General features: G+C 29.9%; 1 protein-coding gene across 3 annotated transcripts in view; it reads right to left on the bottom strand.

The window, feature by feature from the left end:
• Positions 1-1,476: 1,476 nt before the first annotated feature.
• LOC127714199 (ATP-dependent (S)-NAD(P)H-hydrate dehydratase-like) overlaps positions 1,477-22,624 on the bottom strand; it is a 123,692-nt gene continuing 102,544 nt past the window's right edge. Inside the window, exons 2-6 of one of the 3 annotated variants that reach the window (XM_052220221.1) lie at positions 11,055-13,944; positions 8,092-8,256; positions 6,504-6,645; positions 5,487-5,515; positions 3,662-3,793 (exon numbers count right to left, since the gene is read on the bottom strand). In XM_052220221.1, the coding sequence (XP_052076181.1) occupies positions 5,490-5,515; positions 6,504-6,645; positions 8,092-8,256; positions 11,055-13,802 (3,081 nt within the window). In that variant the 5' untranslated portion in view covers positions 13,803-13,944 and the 3' untranslated portion in view covers positions 3,662-3,793; positions 5,487-5,489. Of the gene's footprint in view, positions 3,794-5,486; positions 5,516-6,503; positions 6,646-8,091; positions 8,257-11,054; positions 13,945-22,624 lie in introns of those variants that run through there. The other 2 variants (XM_052220220.1, XM_052220222.1) reach the window with 2 other exon arrangements.

Raw genomic sequence — 22,624 nt, 5'->3', positions numbered from 1 at the left:
TCCAACTGTTGTGATTGGTTGACAATGTCTTAATCAATGACAGACTAGTTGAACTCATGACACTCATAGTAGCATGTTCCCTTTGATTGCAGAAGGGTTATATCCCGGACTGCTTTAAACCAACATTTGAAAAAATGGTATTTACTGCTTCTCTGCAAAGCATGCAGCATTTAGGAGTTGGAGCAAAGACTAATCAGCTCAGAGTCAGAATAATGTGTTCAAATAAAGGTGACATAGAACATTTTGAACTGGAAATTAGCGTTATCATCTAGTACAAAGCAGGTTTGCAATTCATATCATTTTCACATGTTCTATTCCTGAGAGAAACATATTCTTTGACATAAAAACTGACAATCCTTGTCTAACACACCTGCCATGTGTTGGTTTCAAACTCTCAACCTCACTGTTGACAGGCCAGATGTACTTGACAGTTCCAGACGATGGTGAATTTGGTATTAATGGCAGATCGTTGATATAAAAATAAGAAGATGTGGTATGATTTCCAATGAAATAACTTTTCATCAGAAGCCAACATGTAAAGAACTGTAGGTCTGTTTAATTAATTTTCATATTTAAGAATTTGGGAAATTAGACCATGAAATATTGTATTAACAAGGGTCTGACTGTTGAAGTTTGTATTGTTGACCTTTTGGGTTTGTATTGTTTCCCTTTTGGTTATTTGTGTTGTTGGTTTGTTGCCTCATTGACATATACATCTCCTTATATATTCCAATTGCAATTCTTTTAATGTGGAAACAATTTTCAAATATATTCACATTAATAAATGGTGAATGTGTCCATGGGACACAAATGATGCCCAAGCTTGCATATAACGTTATAAAGGGAAATAACTCAAGAAAGGTAAAAGTGACACTACCAAAATTTGTACTTGATCTCAGTTTCGTGGTAATGAGCATTGTGTATAAGTTTCATAACATTTGGTTGAGGCAAATTTAAGTTAGAGAACATAAACAAAAAATTCTGCAATTTTTCTATTTGTAAAAGGTAATTTAAACTTTGTCTGTGTTTTGTGGTAATAAGCATTGTGTATATGTTTCATAACATTTAGTTGAGGCAAAATTGAGCAATTTTTCCATTTGTAAAGGGACATAACTGTAGAATGGTAAAAGTGATGCCACCAAAATTCAAACTTGATCTGTGTTCTGTGGTAATAATCATTGTGTATAAGTTTCATAACATTTGGTTGAGGCAAACTAAAGTTATAGAATGGAAACTAATTTTGGGATGTACGGACGTTCAGACGGACTAGGGTAAAACTTAATGTCCCCTTTGCTACGGCGGGGGCATACAAATTTTGGTGATCTTTATATAAAACTGTACAATGACCAATGACCTTAGGAAGTTCATCTCCTTTTTCTACTTGTTCTTGTTTGGTTGCTGTCCCATTGTCGTTTACCACCACATTATTTCTGTATTTTCATTCTCAACAAAGCTAAATGAATTCACAACAAAATATTTCATTGTATAAAGATTTATTTCGTTTTTCTGTAAAAAATACAATAATTATGTACAAAATACCAACAAATTGTTTGTACAATTATTCAACATAAATAAAAATCGTACATTATCATTAAAACAACAACCATTTTCAACATTCATACTCTATGAGTTTGATTTAAAATGTATGCCCATTGCAGAGATCTTCTGCTGAAAGCACAAAAATAAGGGACATAACTCCGATGCAGATTTTAGATATCAATTTATCTTTTAAATCCCCAAAAAACTTTAAAGTCCATTTCATTTGTAAAATCTAAATCGAAACAAACAATTAGACGAGTATAAATTAAAATATTTAAAAACATAAAATTTATAAAATCGTTTTGAAGAAATTTTATGTTCTTAAAGCACTCTGGTTTAGACTTTTGATTCATTTTGGAAAAAAACTGTCAAAAACAATTGCACAACTATTTCTTTTAGTACTACAATAGCATTATTATGATAATTCATATTTTATAAATTAAAATGACAAATATTTGATGAAAATGCGATGAAAATGTTTATGATATGAGTAATGACTAGAGTATTTTCATTACCAAATAATATCTGGCTTATCTCCCTTTAACTTTAAAACATTTTGTCATAGTTACATTGAAATGCTTTGGAGTTTTCAGTTTAATCTAACCAAACAGCGATAATCAATTGAGAATTCCACTGAGCTTATTTAAACATTATCTGTTCTATTGGAAATTTTCAAGATCAAGTATGATAAAAATAATAATCCAACGGCCTGTAACTAAACAAATCGTTCTGTAAAAGTTAAAACAACAGGGATTTGATACATTACGCTGAATAAATATAGAAATACAGAGCATTTCGTTATTTTATACCTTGGTATCTAAACAGGATATCATTATACCCGTCAGAGATTTTTGAAGAAAAAAAGCCCTACACATTGTGTTTTTGTCCGAGTAAAACAAGATTCATAAATACAGAAATATTTTTGGACCATGATAAAATTTTAAAAATATTCCTGGAAGTTGTACCCTTAAGTTAAAACATTGCATTTTATATTAGTGACCCAAAAATCTGAAATCCATTTGTTTGTAGTTATGAAGAATTAAGTATTTCTGGTACAAAATTTCTATCAAAAGTTCCTGGTCCGTTTTTTAACTGGCCATGGGCCTGTTGACCCAACAAAAGGAGATACCAGAAATTAAAGATTCCAGACCTTCTTTCACACAAAAATATCTATGTAGCACTATTTTAAATCATAATGGGAATTCTTTTTTGGTCAACAATTCTACCAGTATAAGTCTACTCCTTTAGGAGAAGTGAACAGTCAATAAACAAAATTTAGATTTTGAACATTTTTTGTAGACTGCATAGTCCTTGAAATCTATTTCTAGAATTTTTACATTGACAAAGATACATGTACCAAGGGGAGACAATACAATTATTAAGATTTTGATAACCTGTTCATTCCCATTATTACGTGATAAATGATAAAAGATACAGAAGTCTCATTGTTTAGAGCCTTTGTCAATTCAGAAATGATTTAAAGAATAATTTAACATTTTTTTCTCCTGATATGATAGAGTTGTTGACCTGAATAAAGATTTCTACAGCTCAGTATTTTTTGTTTTCCATGCAAATGAAAAATCACAGTCATAACATTGAGACAACAAAGAGCACCGTCAATGTGCATGAAACACATTTTATTTTGATAAATAGAAATGTTGCTATGGTTACACAAGTTTCCATAGAAACATTTCTGAAAATGAGGCAGTTTGAATTGTAATATTTTGGCACCAAGGACTTAAATAACAACCATACAACAATAATTATACAATAACGTCAGAATTGAAAAACAAATTGTCTATTTCGTTAACTAGCTCGTCTGGATTTATTGTGTAACTTCCTGACGTTGTCGTACTGGCTCCGTCATCATCTCGCGTGGCTATACTGTCACTCATTGCATCAATATCTTGTATGGAGTATCTAAGTCCGTATGCACTGTGAGATGCCTCATCAAGAGTTTCTAAAGTTCTTCCATGGGATAAATTATTCCGTGAAGGAGTCTGAATAGCACTAATTCCACTTTGTGAAAAGTTTGGCAAATGTGTATTCATATATGAAGCCACTAGCGCCTCTTTTTGTCTGGCATATTTTGATTTTAATTCGTCAACTGTTGTATTAGCATTCACACTATCGTCACTGAAGCTAATATTACGAGGATAACTGTCTGATGATTTTGTTTTGATTGGCGTATCAAAACTGGAATGTAAAAGACTGGAGTTCTTAGAAGAATGGTTGCCCGATTTGTATGGCTCATCTGAAATAGAAGAAAGAAAATGCTAGAATTTCTTTATAACATATCATTTCAAATATATTTAATGAAAAAATGATGCCAAGCATACAAAATGTATATATATATAGCTCATCTTTTGAACAGTATATTTATTTGTATTTCTTAAGGAGCTGTTGGATTTATGCAAATGAGACAGCAACCCATAGACTAAAAAGGCTAATACCGTAGACACCAGAACATTCTGCACCAGCTTTGTTGCATGTAAAATTCGTTCATACTATAAACATACCTCATGTATTTTTTTTTAATACCTTATGACATCAATGCTAGCAAAATCATAAGATTGCTGAACTAATTAATGCTTGAATCCATTGCTTTTTGCCTTTCCACACATGTCAACATAATTACTACATGTAAAACATGTTACAAAGTTCACTTTTTTTCACCCAGAAATAGAAACAGCCATGCAGTATAATATTATTGTTATAAATTCCTTTGTACTACAAGTGGTTCATAGAAAACAGATTTCTTCCCATGATATGTACTTAAGTCATGAATTCTTGTACGAAAACCAACTATAAAGGCATTTACAGAAACCGTTAAACAAATTGTCAGAATAGTTTCACATAAAATATCATTCTTAGAGAGGCATATCAAAGACTTATTCACAACAGGAGACTAGAATACTCTTAGTAAATGCATGCTTTTGAATATCTCTGAAGATAAAATGAATCGTCTGACAGTTATGCACAACAAAGAGAATAAAAGGGTTTTTGTTAATTGCGAAGGAAATGTTAATTTATCAAAAATCATAAATCACACGGAAAAAAAAAGCGAAACAACATCAATCTGCATTATATAATTGTAAGTTGTAAATGATATTTTTCTCAAGAGGCAACTTCCGAAGACATCTTGAAATTTGGAAACAAGCATTTATTAATATTTAACATGCTTAAGTAATACTTTCTATATTTCACTAAATGTCTTTTGGTACACAAAACCCACAAGGCAATTAAAAGAGATGTAATTTGCATTATGATGAAAAATTTAAAATTCAGACACTGACATATGCTCAAAAGTTCTTTGTGCCCATCTGTTATATCAGACTATTTAAAGAGTTTTAGTGAAGCAAGACAGTTTGGCTGTCTTTCAATTCCTTAATTACAAAATGTATATTTCAAGGTGAATGAAAGTGACAAGTGTTCTAGGTTCATTAATGAGTTACTTAGCTTCAAAAATGTTGCCACCCAGATAAAAGGATAAAATAAATTAAGATTGAATGGGATTATTAGACAAAAACATACAACAGCCATGCCATCATACTTATCATTTTGATAATTGAACCTAATCTTTTTACATATCAATTTCAGTAGCAACTGATTTTATTATTTATTTTTGTCAGCTTAATTATGTTACATGAAATTAACAAGAATTCCAAATCTGTCAATCAAATTGCTTTTCTGACATACAGAAGCCATGTTCAGGGTTTTTGTTCTTTCAATGTCCAAAAATTGAATTAAAAAAATTGAAAAATGGTAAAGCATTTTTGGAAAAGGGAAAACAATATATATTTGAGGAATTTGGAAATAAAAGCCCCAGGTTTATCCCTAACCGACAATTTATTACTTAATAATTTTGTAAGACCTCTTTCAGTTTCTTTTAATTTTTCAAAAATGCTCAAGATTTGCCATGCAGATTAAAGAAGATTTGAACTTACTCCTTAAACATAGCATTGATAAAATACCACTGTAATAATCAAACAAATGATTCACAATTTTAAAGATCTATGATTTACTTAAAAATATCAGTAAATAAATAAAAACAACATTGGTTTTGTCATCTGTACTTATTTTATAGTATAAGTGTTTATAAAATGATTCATGTCCCAGATCATTAAGTTTGACGTTTATCTAAAATTTCTTACTTGATGACAAGATCATTATCATTTTATCACCAAAATAAAGATATTAACACCTATATGTAATAAGTAAAAATGTTTTAAGTTCTTTTATGAAATCGTAATATGTTGCAATTTTTCTAATTTTAAGTCTGGAACTTTTCTTTTTTAAAATTCCTTGCAATAAAAATAAAACTAATTTTGTTATATGAATTTCTCTTTTTAATATTAATGTTCCACTGTCGCCACCTTAGTTCATGCTATAAATGTTAAATTTATTGCGTCGTATGGTAATTTATTTATAAAATTTACATCATAAAGCAGCAACAAAAAACGACAGACATTGAAACATTTGGAAAATTAGAAAAAAATATTCAACCTTTTTTTTCATCCCAATAAATTTTCTAATAAATACCTATTTTTGTCACAAAGAACATATTAACGATTTTGAAATAACTTGCTCATTTTTCGTCCACCATTAAACACGGTCCCATTATGAACAGAAGATTTATATATTTTTGCTTGAAGGGGTCAAAGTTATTAAAATGTTTGATATCTCAATAACTTTCTAATAAAGTAAACGTCAAAAAATTTACAAATGAAAGAAAAAAGGGTCGGAAATTACAACATTATAAGTACTTTTAAAATGATGAATTGGTATTAAAATCATATACATCTGAACTTTAAAATTATTTCATTTTTATCACCTATTTAATATACGTGCTTAAATTGCACCAATTTGAATTTTTTAAACCAGCGTTAAAGATGACCGTTTTCATCTGAGTTTTATTAAAATAATGTTTAGTTGATCAATGAATACATGCAAAGGTCAATTACCTGTGTCACTGAAGGGGTGACCTCTGTTACTATTTATATCTTCTTCACTGCCCCCTCTTCCGCTATCACTTGTTGCCGATTCTGCAGAAGCTTCACTGTGTGCATCATCATTTTTATGAGGTAATAGTTGCATTTCTCTGGCCTAAAATACATAAATTCATAAATACAGATACTTATTTAGAGGTCAAAGTTTAAAATACTTCTATAGACATCAACCATGATTCAAACAGGGCTGTTCAATTTCTTTTTGTTCACCTCTTTAAAATTGATAATTTATAATCATTACAAAAGATAGTAGATTTTACAGCATTCAAAATCCTTTCCTTCATAAAAGTGTACTGATAGTTGAATTGCATGACTACCCCTTTAACAATTTTGCCTAAGGCAGTTTGTATAACAGCATGTTGTTAGAGATTATTTCAAACAAACATATCAGGTTAAATAATTCAATTTACAAAAGATACAAATTAATTTACATGATATACAAATCTTGAAAAAAAAAAGAATTAAAAGTTAATAAAAAAAAAAAAAAAAAAAAGAGATAATAGAAAAGGGGAAGTAACTCTAATATTTCTTTCACCTACGAAACTTAATATGTTGTGATAACATTATAGATGTCGAAAATGATTTGTGAAGATTTAGTAAAAGATTTAATTTCATTTTGAAGAAAAAAGTTTCTGAATTTCTTTAATATGTTATGATAATATTTATAGTGAAGATGACCTCTCTCTTTGACTAAAAAATTGCCGATGGTTATGTGAACAGTGCGTTTTCTATTCTTTATGGCAACAAAAAGAGTCGCTATGGCAAATCCATTGTTAAGAAATGTAAATAATTATTTCAAGTATAAAATCACTAATTCTGATCCCCATTTAAATCATCAAACATGACTACACTTAAATATCTATTTTCTCACAGCTCATCCTTGCCCACGGCTAAATATTCAACAGTAAAATGAAATAGTTAAAATATTATTTCATACGAACATTTTAAGTAAAACTTTTTACAATTTTTTTACTTTTGATGTTTTTACAATCTATTACCTCCTGGAAAGATTGAAAGCTTCTGACCAAACATGTTTACATAAATATTTTAATTATTGCACCTCATAATGAGCGTCTTATAACATTATTTTTTCTACACTGGTTGACTTGTTATTAAGAACAACTTAGAACTGGTATCTTGTAATACATTTATTGTATAAATGTAAAGCACTTTCTATTTAAAGCAGTGAAACTAGAGTATTTTGTCTTGACACTAAACTGACATGACCCACTGACACAATTCCCATCTTAACTTAAGTTTTCTTGGTCATATTTTGTGGACTTGCTTGTCTTTTCATTGTCTTTCGTTTTTTGCTATGGCGTTTTCAGTTTCTCCGACACAAGTTTTGAATTTTTCCTTGGTATCTTCTGTCAATTTTTTACATTTTGCAATTTTTCAGTGATGTTTTTTTAAAGGGCATAGGGGCAAAAATCCAATAAAATGTACAGCAAATGTTTCAAAACAGGTACAGGAAGAAAATTAAAACTGAACTCAACCAATACATTCTTATGTCCTGTATCCCTGTTTCAGTAATATCACCTACCTCTTGTTCTTTAAGCTGTTGGTACCAGTAACCAGGACTCTGTGGACGGGAATCAGCCTGGTACCCAAGGCAATCAATCCCGTATTGCTTGTCACCATATGAATGTTTGCTGTTTTCTGGATTTTGTGTATTACTGGTGATCAAAGAACTACTGGCTTGTGGATTCTTAAAAAAACAAAAAAAAAACAGTTAAATATAAAAATAAGAAGTTGTGTGATTGCCAATGACAACTCTCCACCAAAGACAAATTGGAGTAGAAGTTAACTACAGGTCACTGTACTGCCTTCAACAATGAGCAAAACCCATACCACATACTTTTTCTATATTTTAATATTTTAAAATTTTTGCATTGTGTATATATTTCTATTATTCATATGCCTTCAACCTCTCTGTATAAATGTGCATTTCTTCGATAAATAAATAAATAAATTGTTGGTCTTATACGAGCAAAACTGAGAATCAAATGCAAGTTTTCTGATATAAATTTCAGAATCTACGGAGGAAAATAGTGTCACAATTCTCTTGGTCATAAATAAATAAATTCAGATTTTTGAAGGTGCCATTTATGATCAATAAAAATTAAAAATTCAGGATTTTGTGGTTCTAAAATTACCAAACAGCAGATGCCCATCAAGTTAAGCTAGCAATAACTGATCGAAGTATCACACATTAAAATGATTTAATTTGCCAATATTTTTATTGTGATTCAAAGTTGACTAATTTGTCCGCCATTATTCTATTAAGGTGTTGATTATTCATTTATTGACTGGTTCGGTGATTTTTGTATTGTTGATTTTGAGGTCAACATTCTGTTTTGATTTCAATACAATCATAGGTCTTATCTATTCCGGAGGTTTTCTCACCCGTAAAAATTATACAGACATACTTGTCAAATGAATAAAACTTACCAAACTTTTTTTGGCAAACAAAAACATAGATATTTAAAATATGAAAATTGACGATAATTCTCAAATTAAAACTTATCTCTAATTAGCGCCACAAACAAAATCGGAAGCAACCATTAATTCTTGACTTCACTTTGTGAGGGGAAAAACTTCATTCAAAATGACCTTAAGTTTTCAATTTAGCATGAACCTAATCTCTTTAACTTGTATAATTATCTAGTGAATTTTGCACCTTTTAAAATTTGTGTTTGGTTAAAGTCTTTCATATGGTCATTTAAGTAACCTCAATAATTACTTTCATTGTACAAGTATATTTCACATGTATAATTTGAAATTAACATGATTGTTTGAAACATGCATCATACCTTATAACAACCAACCCTAAAAACAATATTCATAACTTAAATGTACTTTTAAAGAATTTTTCTAAAAAAAAAATATCAAAATAAAATTTTTCATAAATTAACTACACATAAACTATGACCCTAAATCCAATTAAAAACATGTTATGTGGTTCCAAAAATGACTAAAACATTTTCAAAATTATTTCTGAAGAACATTTTTAGAATGACTTACTATGTCAATGTTTAGACTTAGGATAAGAATACATGTAGTTCTTAAAATGTTTGAACGAGGTGGGTTTAAGAATTCAACAAATATTTGGGAAATTTGTTGATTTTTTTAAATTAAATTTTTGATACACAATGATTTCATTTAATTTGAATTTCAACAAGTTTGTCCTCATAGATAAAAAAATTGAGGTCAAAGTTACAAACAAGAAATTATTTTGTTTTTGTGTGTATTTTTTTAAAAGTATTTTAACAGAAATTGTTATAAACAAAAATGTAAATAATGAAGTAAGTTTCATTAGATTATAATGCCACACCCCTTTCTTACTAAAACATCTTTCTTGTTTATCTTTTTTCATACAGGTTAGATCATTTCTAATTAAAGATGTCAGGACAAATTAATAATTCACGAAATTTATCATTTAATTAGATCTGCTAGAAGGTCTATAGGGTTTCTATTGCATTAATTATTCAAGTTAGCATCTGTTTCCAATCCTAAGAAATTTGTAAATTATACCTTTTTTAACAAAATTGGTATGATGTTGTAATTAATATGTCTCTTTTTTATTTTCTAGCAATTTGTAAGAAAGTTGTTCTTTTTAATTCAATTAGCATTCATTTTAACCTGTATCACTCAAATTTCATCAGAAGTTAGAGATAAAGGTTAGTTTATTAAATGGTAAATAATTTTTTTGTATTGTTATTTAATCCCCACAGCTCAATCTGATTATACAGAAAATGACAAAATTTTGTTCAGACTTTGAAAACAATATTTCAAAAAAGCGGGCCTAAAATTACTAATGATTAAATCGTAATGCAACCATGGATTAAAATTTATCTTTTAAATTCAATAATATTTGTATAGAGATGAAAAACTTTAGCAATCACATTTTTCTCACATATTCCAACTCTAGGCACCACCCAGATTTATGACACACCAAAACGGGTCTTTAATTTCAATTTAGTCCCCCGCATATCTTCTGAATTATGAAATATTTTTGAAAACTTATATCATTAACCAAACAAACTCATGGTTGTATGTCAATTTCAGTATGAAATAGAAATAAAAGATGTAGATTTCATTATACTTCATATTTCCAATGCTAAGCATGGGAAGAAAAGCTTGTCAAGGGGAGGTAATTAATCTTATTTTGTCAAAGAGGATTAATTTTACAAATGATATAGCAAATAGTTAGCCTATCAAACTAAATGATGAACTATCTTATCTCAGGAATATTTTGAATATTGGATTATTATTAAAGCATTTATATCTTAACAAGGAGGAGCTAAGATTTCTTCTTTTTCACCAATTAATTTTAAGCCAGAAATTCTGTATTCAATCTTGACTGAAAGAATTTTTTATGATTTTTGTTTGTTCTTCACATTATCTTTAAAGTAAAGAGACACCCATACCCCTCCCCTTTGAAACTCCTTAGCACCCCTCCCTCCTGCTGACATTTCCCCTATGTCACAATAAAAGAATACTCACATCTATCATTTTTCCATCTAAAAATGTAATACCAGGATGCTTGGATGTTGAGAATGACGTAATGTTCGTAAATGTTGACGTATTGACAGAATCAGATTCTTCACTTAGAGAAAAGCTGACTTCTTTTTTGTTTTTCTTCTTCAATGGTGCATCGGAAAATTGTGAAGATTCTGTTGAGATTGTCTCATTATGGTTTGAATTAAACATTCGTTTCTCATACATTGTCTCTTGGTTATTCTTTTTCTGCTGACGATGACCCAGATCCAAACGCCGAATGACACAGATTGTTATTATAATGGCTGCTGATAGCACAATCGTCACGACGATGATGACTGCTACTATGACAACATTTGTTCCTTGTTCTTCTTTCTGTTTAACAGTAAGACTTGTTTCATTCGTCAAGGTCACAACGACATTGAAACGGAAGTAAGTTACATGTTGACTGTATCCACTGTCTTTCACAGAAATCAAGACTCGATAAGTATCAGAATCGTACAAATGCATACTTTTTGCAACAGATAAATTCCCAGAATGCATATCCAGTCTGAAAATGTTTGGATTATTTGGTGAAATACTGTCGATGCCATAGAGCAGACGGGCATTGTTTCCAAGGTCACTATCTGTAGCATTTACAGTCATGATGACTGTTCCAGCTGCAGCAGTGTAAGGAACGTAAAACGTATCGTTGTTGATATTTGGCATGTGTATAACCGGTGGGTTATCATTGTCATCAAACACATTCACAGTAACCTTCGCAGTTGAAGATAAAGGTGGATTCCCTTTATCAGTTACTTGGATGGTAAAGTTGTACTGTGACTGCACTTCTCTGTCGAGTTTACTGCATTTGATGACACCTGTATTTGGGTCAAGGTAGAACACATTTGGTGCTGGAAAACGGAACGAAAAAGTAAACTGTCCATTGGAACCCGCGTCGAGATCTTCAGCAGTAACAGTTCCAACAGTTGGTTCATTTTCTTGTCCTTCCAAGGCATTAAATATGAATATTGATTTTTTGAAAGTTGGCGGGTGGTCATTGATGTCTTCTAATGTCAACACAACTAATATGGATGACATTTGTTGTGGTGTTCCATCATCGGTGGCATTCACATGAAATCTCACTTCAGAGTCTACAAATGCTTCACGATCAAACACAGCATTTGTTTTAACTACTCCTGTTTCATTGTCAATGATAAAATTATCACCAGCATCTGTGTGTAAAAAGTACGAAACTTTACCGTTTTCCCCACTGTCCTTATCAGTTGCCGATATCTGAACAATTTCTTGAAAAGTCTCCAAATTTTCTAAAATTGTTGCTCTGTACATGTTAGTTTTAAATACAGGTGAATTATCATTCTCATCTTTCACATAGATAGTGAAGGATGTCGTATTTTGCTGTTGGGGAATTCCCTGATCTTGACAAGTTAATGTTATATTGTGAGATTTCCTGGCTTCGTAATCCAGTTTACTGCTGATTACTATTTTATACATATTAGTGTATAATTCTTCCAGTTTGAAATGGTCCCCTAAAATCTGACATAGCACTTTTCCGTTAGAACCTAAATCTTTATCTGATACAGACACTGTGGCAATATATCGCCCCACTTCTGCAGATTCTGATATCAGAGTGCCACCTGGTGGAAAGTTTGTGTTTATTTGAGGTGCATTGTCATTTATATCGACAACATCCACTGTTACCATGGCAGACGATGACAGGGGAATTCTCCCATGATCCACCACCTCAACTAAGAATTGATACTGTTTTTCCTCCTCGTAATCTAATCCTGCTATAACATAGATTTGTCCTGAGGTCTTATTGACTGCAAATACCTCTGTCACTTTCGACAATACTCTTGAATTAAAACGATAAGAAAATTCACCATTTTGACCAATGTCAGCATCGGAAGCTCTAAGTGCAAGGATAGGTGTTTTTAAAGCTGCACTTTCAGGTACACTAGTTTGATATGTTGGTTGTGAAAAAAGTGGACGGTTGTCGTTAAAATCAGTTATGCTCATATTTACTGTCAGTGTTCCAGTTCGCTGTGGAAATCCGCCATCACGAGCATAAATTTTCAACTGATAAAAATCCCTTGTTTCACGATCTAACTTAAAATTCACAATAAGTCCTAAATCAGATGATCCATCCAAATTTTTGGTTACATCTAATCCGAACATTTCATTTCCTGGAACAAGTTCGTAAGTTTGGACGGAATTATTGAACCCTGTGTCCTTGTCGTCTGCTGCACTAGTATATAATATATATCCCACAGAAACTGCTTCTTCGACTGTCAATGCTATTTCTGAATTTGGAAAGACTGGAGAGTTGTCGTTCGTATCCTCTATCGAGACATTTATCTGTATAATTTTGTAGAGGTCTAATAATCCATTGTTTGAATCCCTTTTATACACAGCAACATTGAAATTCAGGAAGCAAACTTTCTGATACGGACATAAAATTTCACGATCTAAAACTTGTTTACTATAAAGTGAACTGCTTGTTTCATTAATTTTAAAAAGAAGTGCATGCTGGTTTCCCTGCGTTAAAATTTGAAATCTCATACGACTAAATTCCTCCTGTGTAACATTTCCATAAAGTAAACTGTCTCGTGCAACATTTCCAACAAACGTGCCCTCCATTTGTTCTTCACGAAAACTATAACTGAGCGAAGTAGATTCCTGTGCAGCGGTAAAGCTGTGATACACGTCCAAAGCTAATAATAGAAACAACTGTCGAACACTTGAACTCGCCATGGTGAAGTTATTTATGACTGATGTGAAAGGTTGAGAGGATGATGAAAATGATTTGAATTAATAAAGTTATGCACAATTTATATAGTTCCACATTCACACTACATGTTGCGTTTATTCCATCCAAAGTGGTCCAAAACCAATCCTGCAAAATATAAAAATGAGGCATTTAATCTAAAGAGTCCACAGTATAAATAACCTATTACTCAGGCTATACAGAAATCACTTTATTTTACCTGTTCAATGAGAAAAATCTAAATATTTACCTAAAGTATCAAATATTTTTCAATTTAGTCAATTTGTTTGTAGAACCAGTTAACTACTTCTCTTGTATTCTGAAGTCAACAGCATGAAATGTACATAGTAGTGGGAGTGAAATATACAACTCCTTTGACAGCACCTATTGTTCATTTCTGACCAATCAGATTAGTCCATTTTCACTGACCAGTGGCCAGATTATGATAAGCTGGACAGTGAGTTTTTTTCATGCTAATTATCCAGTTAATTGACATGATCTAGTGGTCTGAGGGCCACCTGAGGGCTGATATGTCCAAAACATAAATATTAATCTCATCAATATATCTTATTTGAATGAGTTGTAAAAATTGACACATTTATACTATCTTAAACTGATTTCATGTATGAAAAATATAAAATTGAAATTAAAATTATGTTTTTTTATTTAATCTCAGAATTTTACTAAAATTTAATGATCTTTTTATTCATTTCAATATAAAATCTGATTTACATCTGTCATGTAGAAAATTTTAAAATGTTTTTCATCTGTCATGTAAAAATTTTGAATCATCTTCAAAGAAATAATAGATAATCTATTTTAAAAGCTTTGCTTTGATATGAAAATTAATTTCTTTAATTATTCCTTTTGATAATTTTCAACCTATGATCTACTGTTAAGTTATTGTTAAAATTAACTGAGAAAATAAAATTTTTAACCATATTTTGACCCTTTTTTTCATTTTGGAAAGCATGTGTTTTCTCTTTTTATTTGAGAAAATGTTTTGGTGTTTAAAATAAAGTTTTATTCTATTTTCAATTTGGAATGTCATTATTTGTTGCAAGTTTTGTGTTTGTGTTTAAAACATATTTTTATTTTATTTTCATTATAGAAAGCATGCATATACTTTTTTCTTGCAAATTGTTCTTCATAATTTTAGAAAAGTATACTTGTTTCTTCTTTCCTTTCTTTCAAACTTCACAAAATTCAAAATTAAGGAAGAATAGTAAAATGATTTAATTATTAATAGTTAAGGAAATATCACAAATAATAATACAAAATTGGTCAATAATTAATTAAAAAATCTGTTCACAGAAAAGTTGACATTTCGAATACTACAACTCAATGCTGTTGACAGAAAGTTCTCAGGACAGTCAAAGAGGGCTAAAGTAAATATCCTTCTGACTAAATTACAATGAAAACTCTGACAGTTTTTGTCATTTAATCCATTTACAGATATTTGTAAACAAAACAATGACTTGTGTCTACTGTAAACAATCAACAACATCAAAGAAATGTACATTCCTTGTCAATCACTCATTATATCCATTAGGGAAATTATCTCCCCTTAATGGATGATTATTTACTAACATTGTTTTTGTATGTAATTAACAAAGAAACATACATCTAAATGAATTTTTATGTGTTCTGAGCAAGCAAAATTGTTTGTAGCTTTATATCACTCATCAGAAATTCAGATATGCAGATGTTTTCTTTTCTAAATATTGAAAAGAAACATAATTTTTCTTGCATCAATTTCGAGACACAATATTTGGACTTTGCATTATAAAATGATTTTTTTAAATCTGAACTGAAATGAAAAAAAAATCTTTAAATCTATTAGCTCTGCCATTGAAAAGATCAGAATACCTCAATTTTGTCAAAGAAATTGCAAATGTAGCCATCTTTATAAAAGTATAGAAGTTATTAGGCATTTTTTATGTCGAACTTATTTTGTACTATTTTATTTCAATATAATATTTACTTTGTTACCCAACAATTGTTAATTGTGATAACAAGGATAATTCAGTCTCTCAAAACAAAGTGTAAATTGTTCCTTAGGATTTTCTTTTCAACTTTCTTGCAACACTTTCGCCATTCATAAATGTTTTTCACAAAAATGTCCAAGAGAGCACTTCTATTTTTTGACAGCCATTATGGATTAGATCACCTGCATGGTAAATTTCTTAATTAGACAAAATTAACCCTAATATGTCATACTTATCAGATATACAATAACAATACATGGTAATGAGAACCTAATTATTCTAGGGGTGATGAAAATTAGCTGTGATGACCTGGTGTGAGGATAATAATATACTCCCAGCATGAGGAGGGGGATAAGGGACGTATGGACCCTTTCCAAGCTTGTTTAATTCACCACTTTCTCCCAATTAAGGTGTCATAAAGAAAATCTCTCAATGTTAATTTCTATAGTCAACAACAAATTAATTTTCCTGTAATCACGTTAATTTCGTTAATTTCGCTTCTCAAGAAATAAACGCCAAACAAATGTCTAGCAGATCTGGGATTAGGACATATTTTTGTGATTTAAGGGAGAAATTTATCTGAAAATCATTAATACATGTGGAGATAGCAACTTGGATTTTCTGATAATTTTCAAGAATAGAATAGATTATTATGATTTTTAATTATGTACATGTCTCCTACACAAGTGCTTTACATGACTTTTTTTAGAAAGATTGACTATTGTTAGCTTTACGTCCAGTGGCAAATATTTCTAGGTAGAAAGAATCTCAATTGTGAAGAAAACTTACCTGTTGTATTTAATAGGGTTCTAGTCATAAAATTCCTAGCCCTTATGCTAATATTGCTAAGTTTTTGGAAGAAATTTAGTTATGCCTTGTGAATTTTAAACTTCAACCATATTGTTTAGCTGATCCTTTTCCCTACATTATCCTTATATCAAGTAAAGATCATAAAACTAGGATGGAATCAATAGGAATTTTTAGCAGTCATGTGCTTAGAAACATTCCAGAAGTGATCACAATATTAGGCATCTGATTAATTCACTGTAACAAAACATGGGCATTAATGCACTTTTTTCTGTCACTGGGTTGCTGACTCCCCTTTTTCAAAACATTAAATTAATGGTTTTGATGTCAGGTCATGTTTTTTCAGGTGAAGGTTGACAATAAACACTGAGCTTGACTAAAGAGTATTGCTATCACACTAAATATTACAATACATTCTTAAAGTACAGGAAACGCTCACCGTTTTGATCCCTCAAAGAATGCCTTATTTAAATAAATATAACTATTGTAAATTTTGAAAAAATCCTACCTGTTTCCCTCAAAACAGTTCCAGTAATCCCCTCAATATAAAATTTACTCAGCTGCCGATTTCATGCAGTCCATTTAAACACAATAGCCCAAATCAAAAGTTAACATTAAATCTTGAAGAAAAACAAACTTCTTACAATCACTCAGCCACTATCAAAACCAACAGATAATTAAAACATGATTATTGTAAGCTAGGGGATTAAAGAAAGGCAACCCCCAAAGCTCCATATTAGATATATTTACAATTAACCCGGATATTTTATAAATCTTATCAATCAACGAAGTAAACAAATGTAAGAAACTAGCGAGAGTTGTAGATATGGTTAAAATCACGAAAAATTTCCCATTGCTTGGTATTGATAGAATGTTGCCATATTGTGTATAAAATTGCAAAGAAGTTTATTAAACTTTGACAAACATTGTGTTAATATCTTAAGGTAGAGGTTATAAGATCCGACCAGACGTGGACAGTAACGCAGTGTCGTGTCCGGGACTCTGGTATGTCATCAACATTGTTCTGATAAACTGTGTCAAGTGGTTCATCATCTGTGTGATGTAAGAGTAAAACTATTTTGAATCTATAAAGGGAAGCAACTCTCTGTAGAGATTGTCTTTTATGTGATCTCTACCTGTACAATATTTGAGCCGAAACAATTGAAGCTTTTTACATTGCTGTAAATTATCATGCAGGATTTGCTTTCAATACTAGCTATTGATATAAAGATACCTACTGGAATTAAATTTTACTTCAATTTCCCTAAAAGTTACGAGTTTCTGTATTTATAGATAAAGCTTTTTTTTCAATTGAAATTAATAAATATACATAATGATCAGTTGCGAAAACATTTAAAAGACTGAATGTTTCAAATGATATAAATTACATAATGGAGTTCTGAAAAATAAGTATGATATATAGGTTGTGGCAACTCAAATGCAGCTGAATCATTCTGTTCAAGCAAGGCCAGTCATTATTTTAGTAATATCTTAAGGTGTACAGTTTTTATTTTAGGAAAGTGGCTTAATAGCATACTGAACAAAAATGAATTCACATATAGCACAGATATCCAGTATTTGTAGTAAAGCATTTAATTTAATGAATTTCAGAATCAACAGGTCCCGACATATAATGGAATTAAATCTATAATACATTTAAAATTATTTTTATCAAAAATCATTTTCTACTTTAAATCCATAACGAGCATAAATTAAACCTCAATTATCTCGACAGGGCACCAGTTTATGAGATCAGATATATTTTCCCCCTAGCCTCATGATGACAAGACAAGATAATATACTCCCAGGTTAATCCTGTTTCTGCCATCTTATTTTGTGATGGTGTCAACTGATAATACTAATTGTATGTAAATCATGTATTGACACCTATCCATATTCTTGTCCGAAAATATCAGGAATCAAAATTAAAATAAAATTGCAAAATGTATGAAATTTACCATATTTATTCTAAATGAACCGATTGTATATTAATGACTATGGTATGATTCTTTTTCAAATCTTTAAAAAAAGATACATATTTTAAGGTTTCTTTTCAAAATTTATCACTTGCCTTGAAAAGAAGATTTTTTTTATTCTACCTCGAAAAGATTAAATAGAGACATATGAAGAACAGACTAAACACCAATCTTCCCGTCATATAATTTCTTTAAATAATTAATTTCAACAAATTTTAACAAAAAGAGGAAATTTTTAATCAATTAGATATTTATTTATGACTGATTTACTATACATTTCAATTTTCATTTAATTTTTTGATTGTATGATAATTTTTTTTTATAATTATTTAACAATCAAATCGATCAGCTGCAAAAATACTTTTGGTCAGAAGAAAGTTTAAAGTCAAAATAAAGTTGTTCAAATTGCCATGATTTAACAATTTATCACTTCTGATCAATTAAACATCTAATCTTATCTCAAAAATCATTTAAATCAAGGTTGCAGATTTCCCCATACAATGATTTCTAAAATTAACAACAGTGTGAAATTGATTTTTGAAATTAACAACAGAATAAAATTGATGTTTGACCCCATTTCCCTGCATAACAGTTTTATCTAAATTGGTTCGAATTCATTAAACTGATTATGCAGAGATACATTTTTAACTATTTAAAATGGCATTTACTGTTTATTGTACAATCTCTAATCATTTTTGACAAGTTGAGAACATTTTTGAACACCTATGCAGTCAAATCTGCATAATTAAATCAGAAATGAACATGATTTTAATCAGAAATTGACACTGATTATAGGCGATATGCAAAACAGCAGGTATAAAATTGTATTCAAGGAAATGAATTCACATAAGTGAAGTGCAAGTTTTAGTAAAATATTTAAACAAAGTTGTTTTTGATTAGGATTTTGGGTGAAGGGATAAACTACAGAAAAAATCTCCATGAATATGAATAAAACAAGATGTGGGAAATCTTAATACATATAACGTGACAGCAACCCATAGACATCTAGAGGTCAATTTACAGTCTTCAATATCAATTGGTGTTTGAAGCAATTTTTGCACTGCCATATTATAAGTTCATTTTTCCTGAAACACATTGTGCAATGGGATTGAGACCAGCTGATTCTTTAGCCAAATCTTTGGACTGAAAAATCAAAAGTACAAAAAATCCCTTTTCAAACCTGTACAGATGTACAAGAACGTTCAAAACATAACACTGGCAATCAACTTTTGCTAGATCTGTGTATTTCTAATTAATTGTCTTGGAAGGCTTCTCCTGACCAAACATTGGCATTGGCATCTCAAGAACCATATTTGCTTCAGCTTCATCAATACTAAACACATCTATTTACAAATCAACAAATAAAGAAATTACAGAAATCTTTGTTTTGTCCTCAGTTCTAAAACCATGACAGATGCATCTTTAATTTTACAAAACAAATTCTGTGGTCCAAAGTCACAAAGAGAATTGGTCATCCGAAAAATCACTTTTATTTTCATCGACTCATGATCATCCAAGTGACAATAATCAGAAACTGTTTCACAACTAGAATTGCTTGTAGAGTTAAATTGTTTGGCACTTAAGGACCAAAGACTAGGAATTCTCAAATAGTCAATAAAACAGGTACAAATCAGGAAATCGTTTGGAAAGACATGAAGAAATGATGTGAAATTAAGCGAAAGAAGTTTTGAAAGTCAAAAGTTTAATTAGCATATTAATTTTTTTATTTCAAAAGTGTTTGCACTATCATCTTTTTCAAATGAATGATTTAAGGTTTGCAGGAAATAGGATTAACGAACACAGTAGGATTAAATTCCTTTTAAAAGATGGCCTTTGTGAACATTATAACTCTTAACACTTCAATTTTTAAAAATTTAATGAATGTTCTTTAAATCTATTTGCTTTTATAATAAATTGTACTAAATTCATATATTTATATTTTCATCCAATTTGAAATTTTAAAATATTCGATAGGGACATTTTAAATAACATATTGTTACGGGTGTAATACAATTATTAAAATAAATATAAGTCAACACTAAAAGGTGTTTTGATTTCCATTAATTCTGTCTCCGGAACAAAAAACTGGCATACCAAGTTTAATGACGATCTAGCAATGTAATTTGAATTTTAACGTTTTGACATTACAACAGGATTAAGAACTTGTACACAAGTCCTGGGCATAAAATTTATTTCAAATTTATTGCAATGTTGCACCTGTACGTAAAAGACAAGATGAAAACTAGTGATATAAAAATTTAATATTTTTGTAATCCTTAAATTTATTGTTATCTTGTTTTTAAAAATATATAAATACATCTAAAATGATCTTAATCGTGCTATAAATATGCCATTACTAAAGTGTCACTGTGATAAATATTGCTGGGAGCGTACTCAAAACTCGGAAATCACAATCCCTCCAAACAGGTTATTAGAAGAAATAGGTATATTTTGAATGAAGAAATTTTTGACAACAATTCTGAGGTAATATTAAATCATCGATTGTGACATCTAAATCAAATGCTTAAAATATTGAATTGATTTATTTGAATTTTTTGAAAACACATCTGATATAATAGTAAAATCTATGGAAATTGACATAGATAAGATATGTGAAAATGGCCTTATTGTTATATTTGTAAATATTTATGACTACAAATTGTTGAAATTATATTCTATTTCATCATAAAATTTTGAAATTCTGTAAAATTATTTTGATACTTTATCAAAACTGGACAATAATACTTTTACTGATAAAGTACAAACACAGCCTTTTCCTTTAAACTGACATAATTTATTTTCAGTTTACACTAAAAGCTTAGCCCCTTGCAAATTTTCTATTTCCCTTAATTCATTTGCATTGAAATAAAAAGTAGCTAGAGATTAAAAAAAAAATAATAAAATTTGTGACTCAATAATTTACGCTCCCACACTAATTCTAATTATGTAGGTATGCCTTAATATTGATTTTTACCTACATTTTACATTTTAATTCTTTGATCTTTTGTTTTTCACCCAAGGACATAAGTAAATTTACCAATTACCATAAAAACATATACACTTAAACTTGTCAAAATTAAATGATTAAATAACATTCAGTAAACCATACACTAAAACTTACTGGACAATAAAAATTTGTTAGTTTTGCCAAAAAACAAATTTCTTTGATTGATCTTTCAACAATAAAAGTGGTCTATTTTTATAGCAATTTTCTAAATTAGGTTACATAAACTACAAAAAGCTTATATATTCTCTATATATGTATTTACTTAATTTCTGGCAATAAATCCCAAGATTGTAAGTGGGAAATCAAACATCAAAGGTAGAATGCACTATATGAAAGGTGTTATAAAAAGCTGATTGACAAAAGTGTGATATGAAAACTGTCACAAAATAAAGAAATATAGATTCTAATTCACCTCTTTTGTTACTATGGATTTAAAAAGACCATTAATAGTATGTAACACTACATCTACACTCAGTTTAAATTAACCATAGATTTTGGGAGGGGGAAGTAGGGATATATAAGGACAGTACAGTTTGATTAATGACACGTTCCCTACAATTTTTATTTGTATTCAATGCAGCAAACTTTGGAATCCTTGAAGTTTAATACAGTTTACTTATAAATCCCAATTATAGTTCACGATTGAACGGACCTAACTTGAACAACTTAGTGCTGACCAATAGACTTTGTAAAAATAAATTCATGGTAGATATGAATATGTTGCAATGATTCTATAACCAAATAAAGCTATCCTATTACTCATAAGGTGGTACCAAACACCTTGGCTAAAATTAATTTGGCTCGTTTAATTTTCATAAAATTTTGACAAAATATTTACTTTGACCCTTTGACAAAAATATAAAAATTTCAAAAAACTTGAACCACACACTTTATCGGAAAAATTTCATTGGATATACATTTGTATAGCAGTTTGACAAACACTTATTTTAAGCATTGAGAAGCTTAATATTTCCATAACAATAGAATGTGATTAAACGTTTAGCTGATTTTTACAGAGTTATCTCCCTGTA

This window comes from Mytilus californianus, unplaced genomic scaffold, assembly GCF_021869535.1.
Source record: "Mytilus californianus isolate M0D057914Y unplaced genomic scaffold, xbMytCali1.0.p SCAF_9, whole genome shotgun sequence".
Classification (NCBI taxonomy): domain Eukaryota; kingdom Metazoa; phylum Mollusca; class Bivalvia; order Mytilida; family Mytilidae; genus Mytilus; species Mytilus californianus.
The sequence above is the reverse complement of the archived record's forward strand: the minus strand, read 5'-3'. Positions and strand labels throughout refer to the sequence as shown.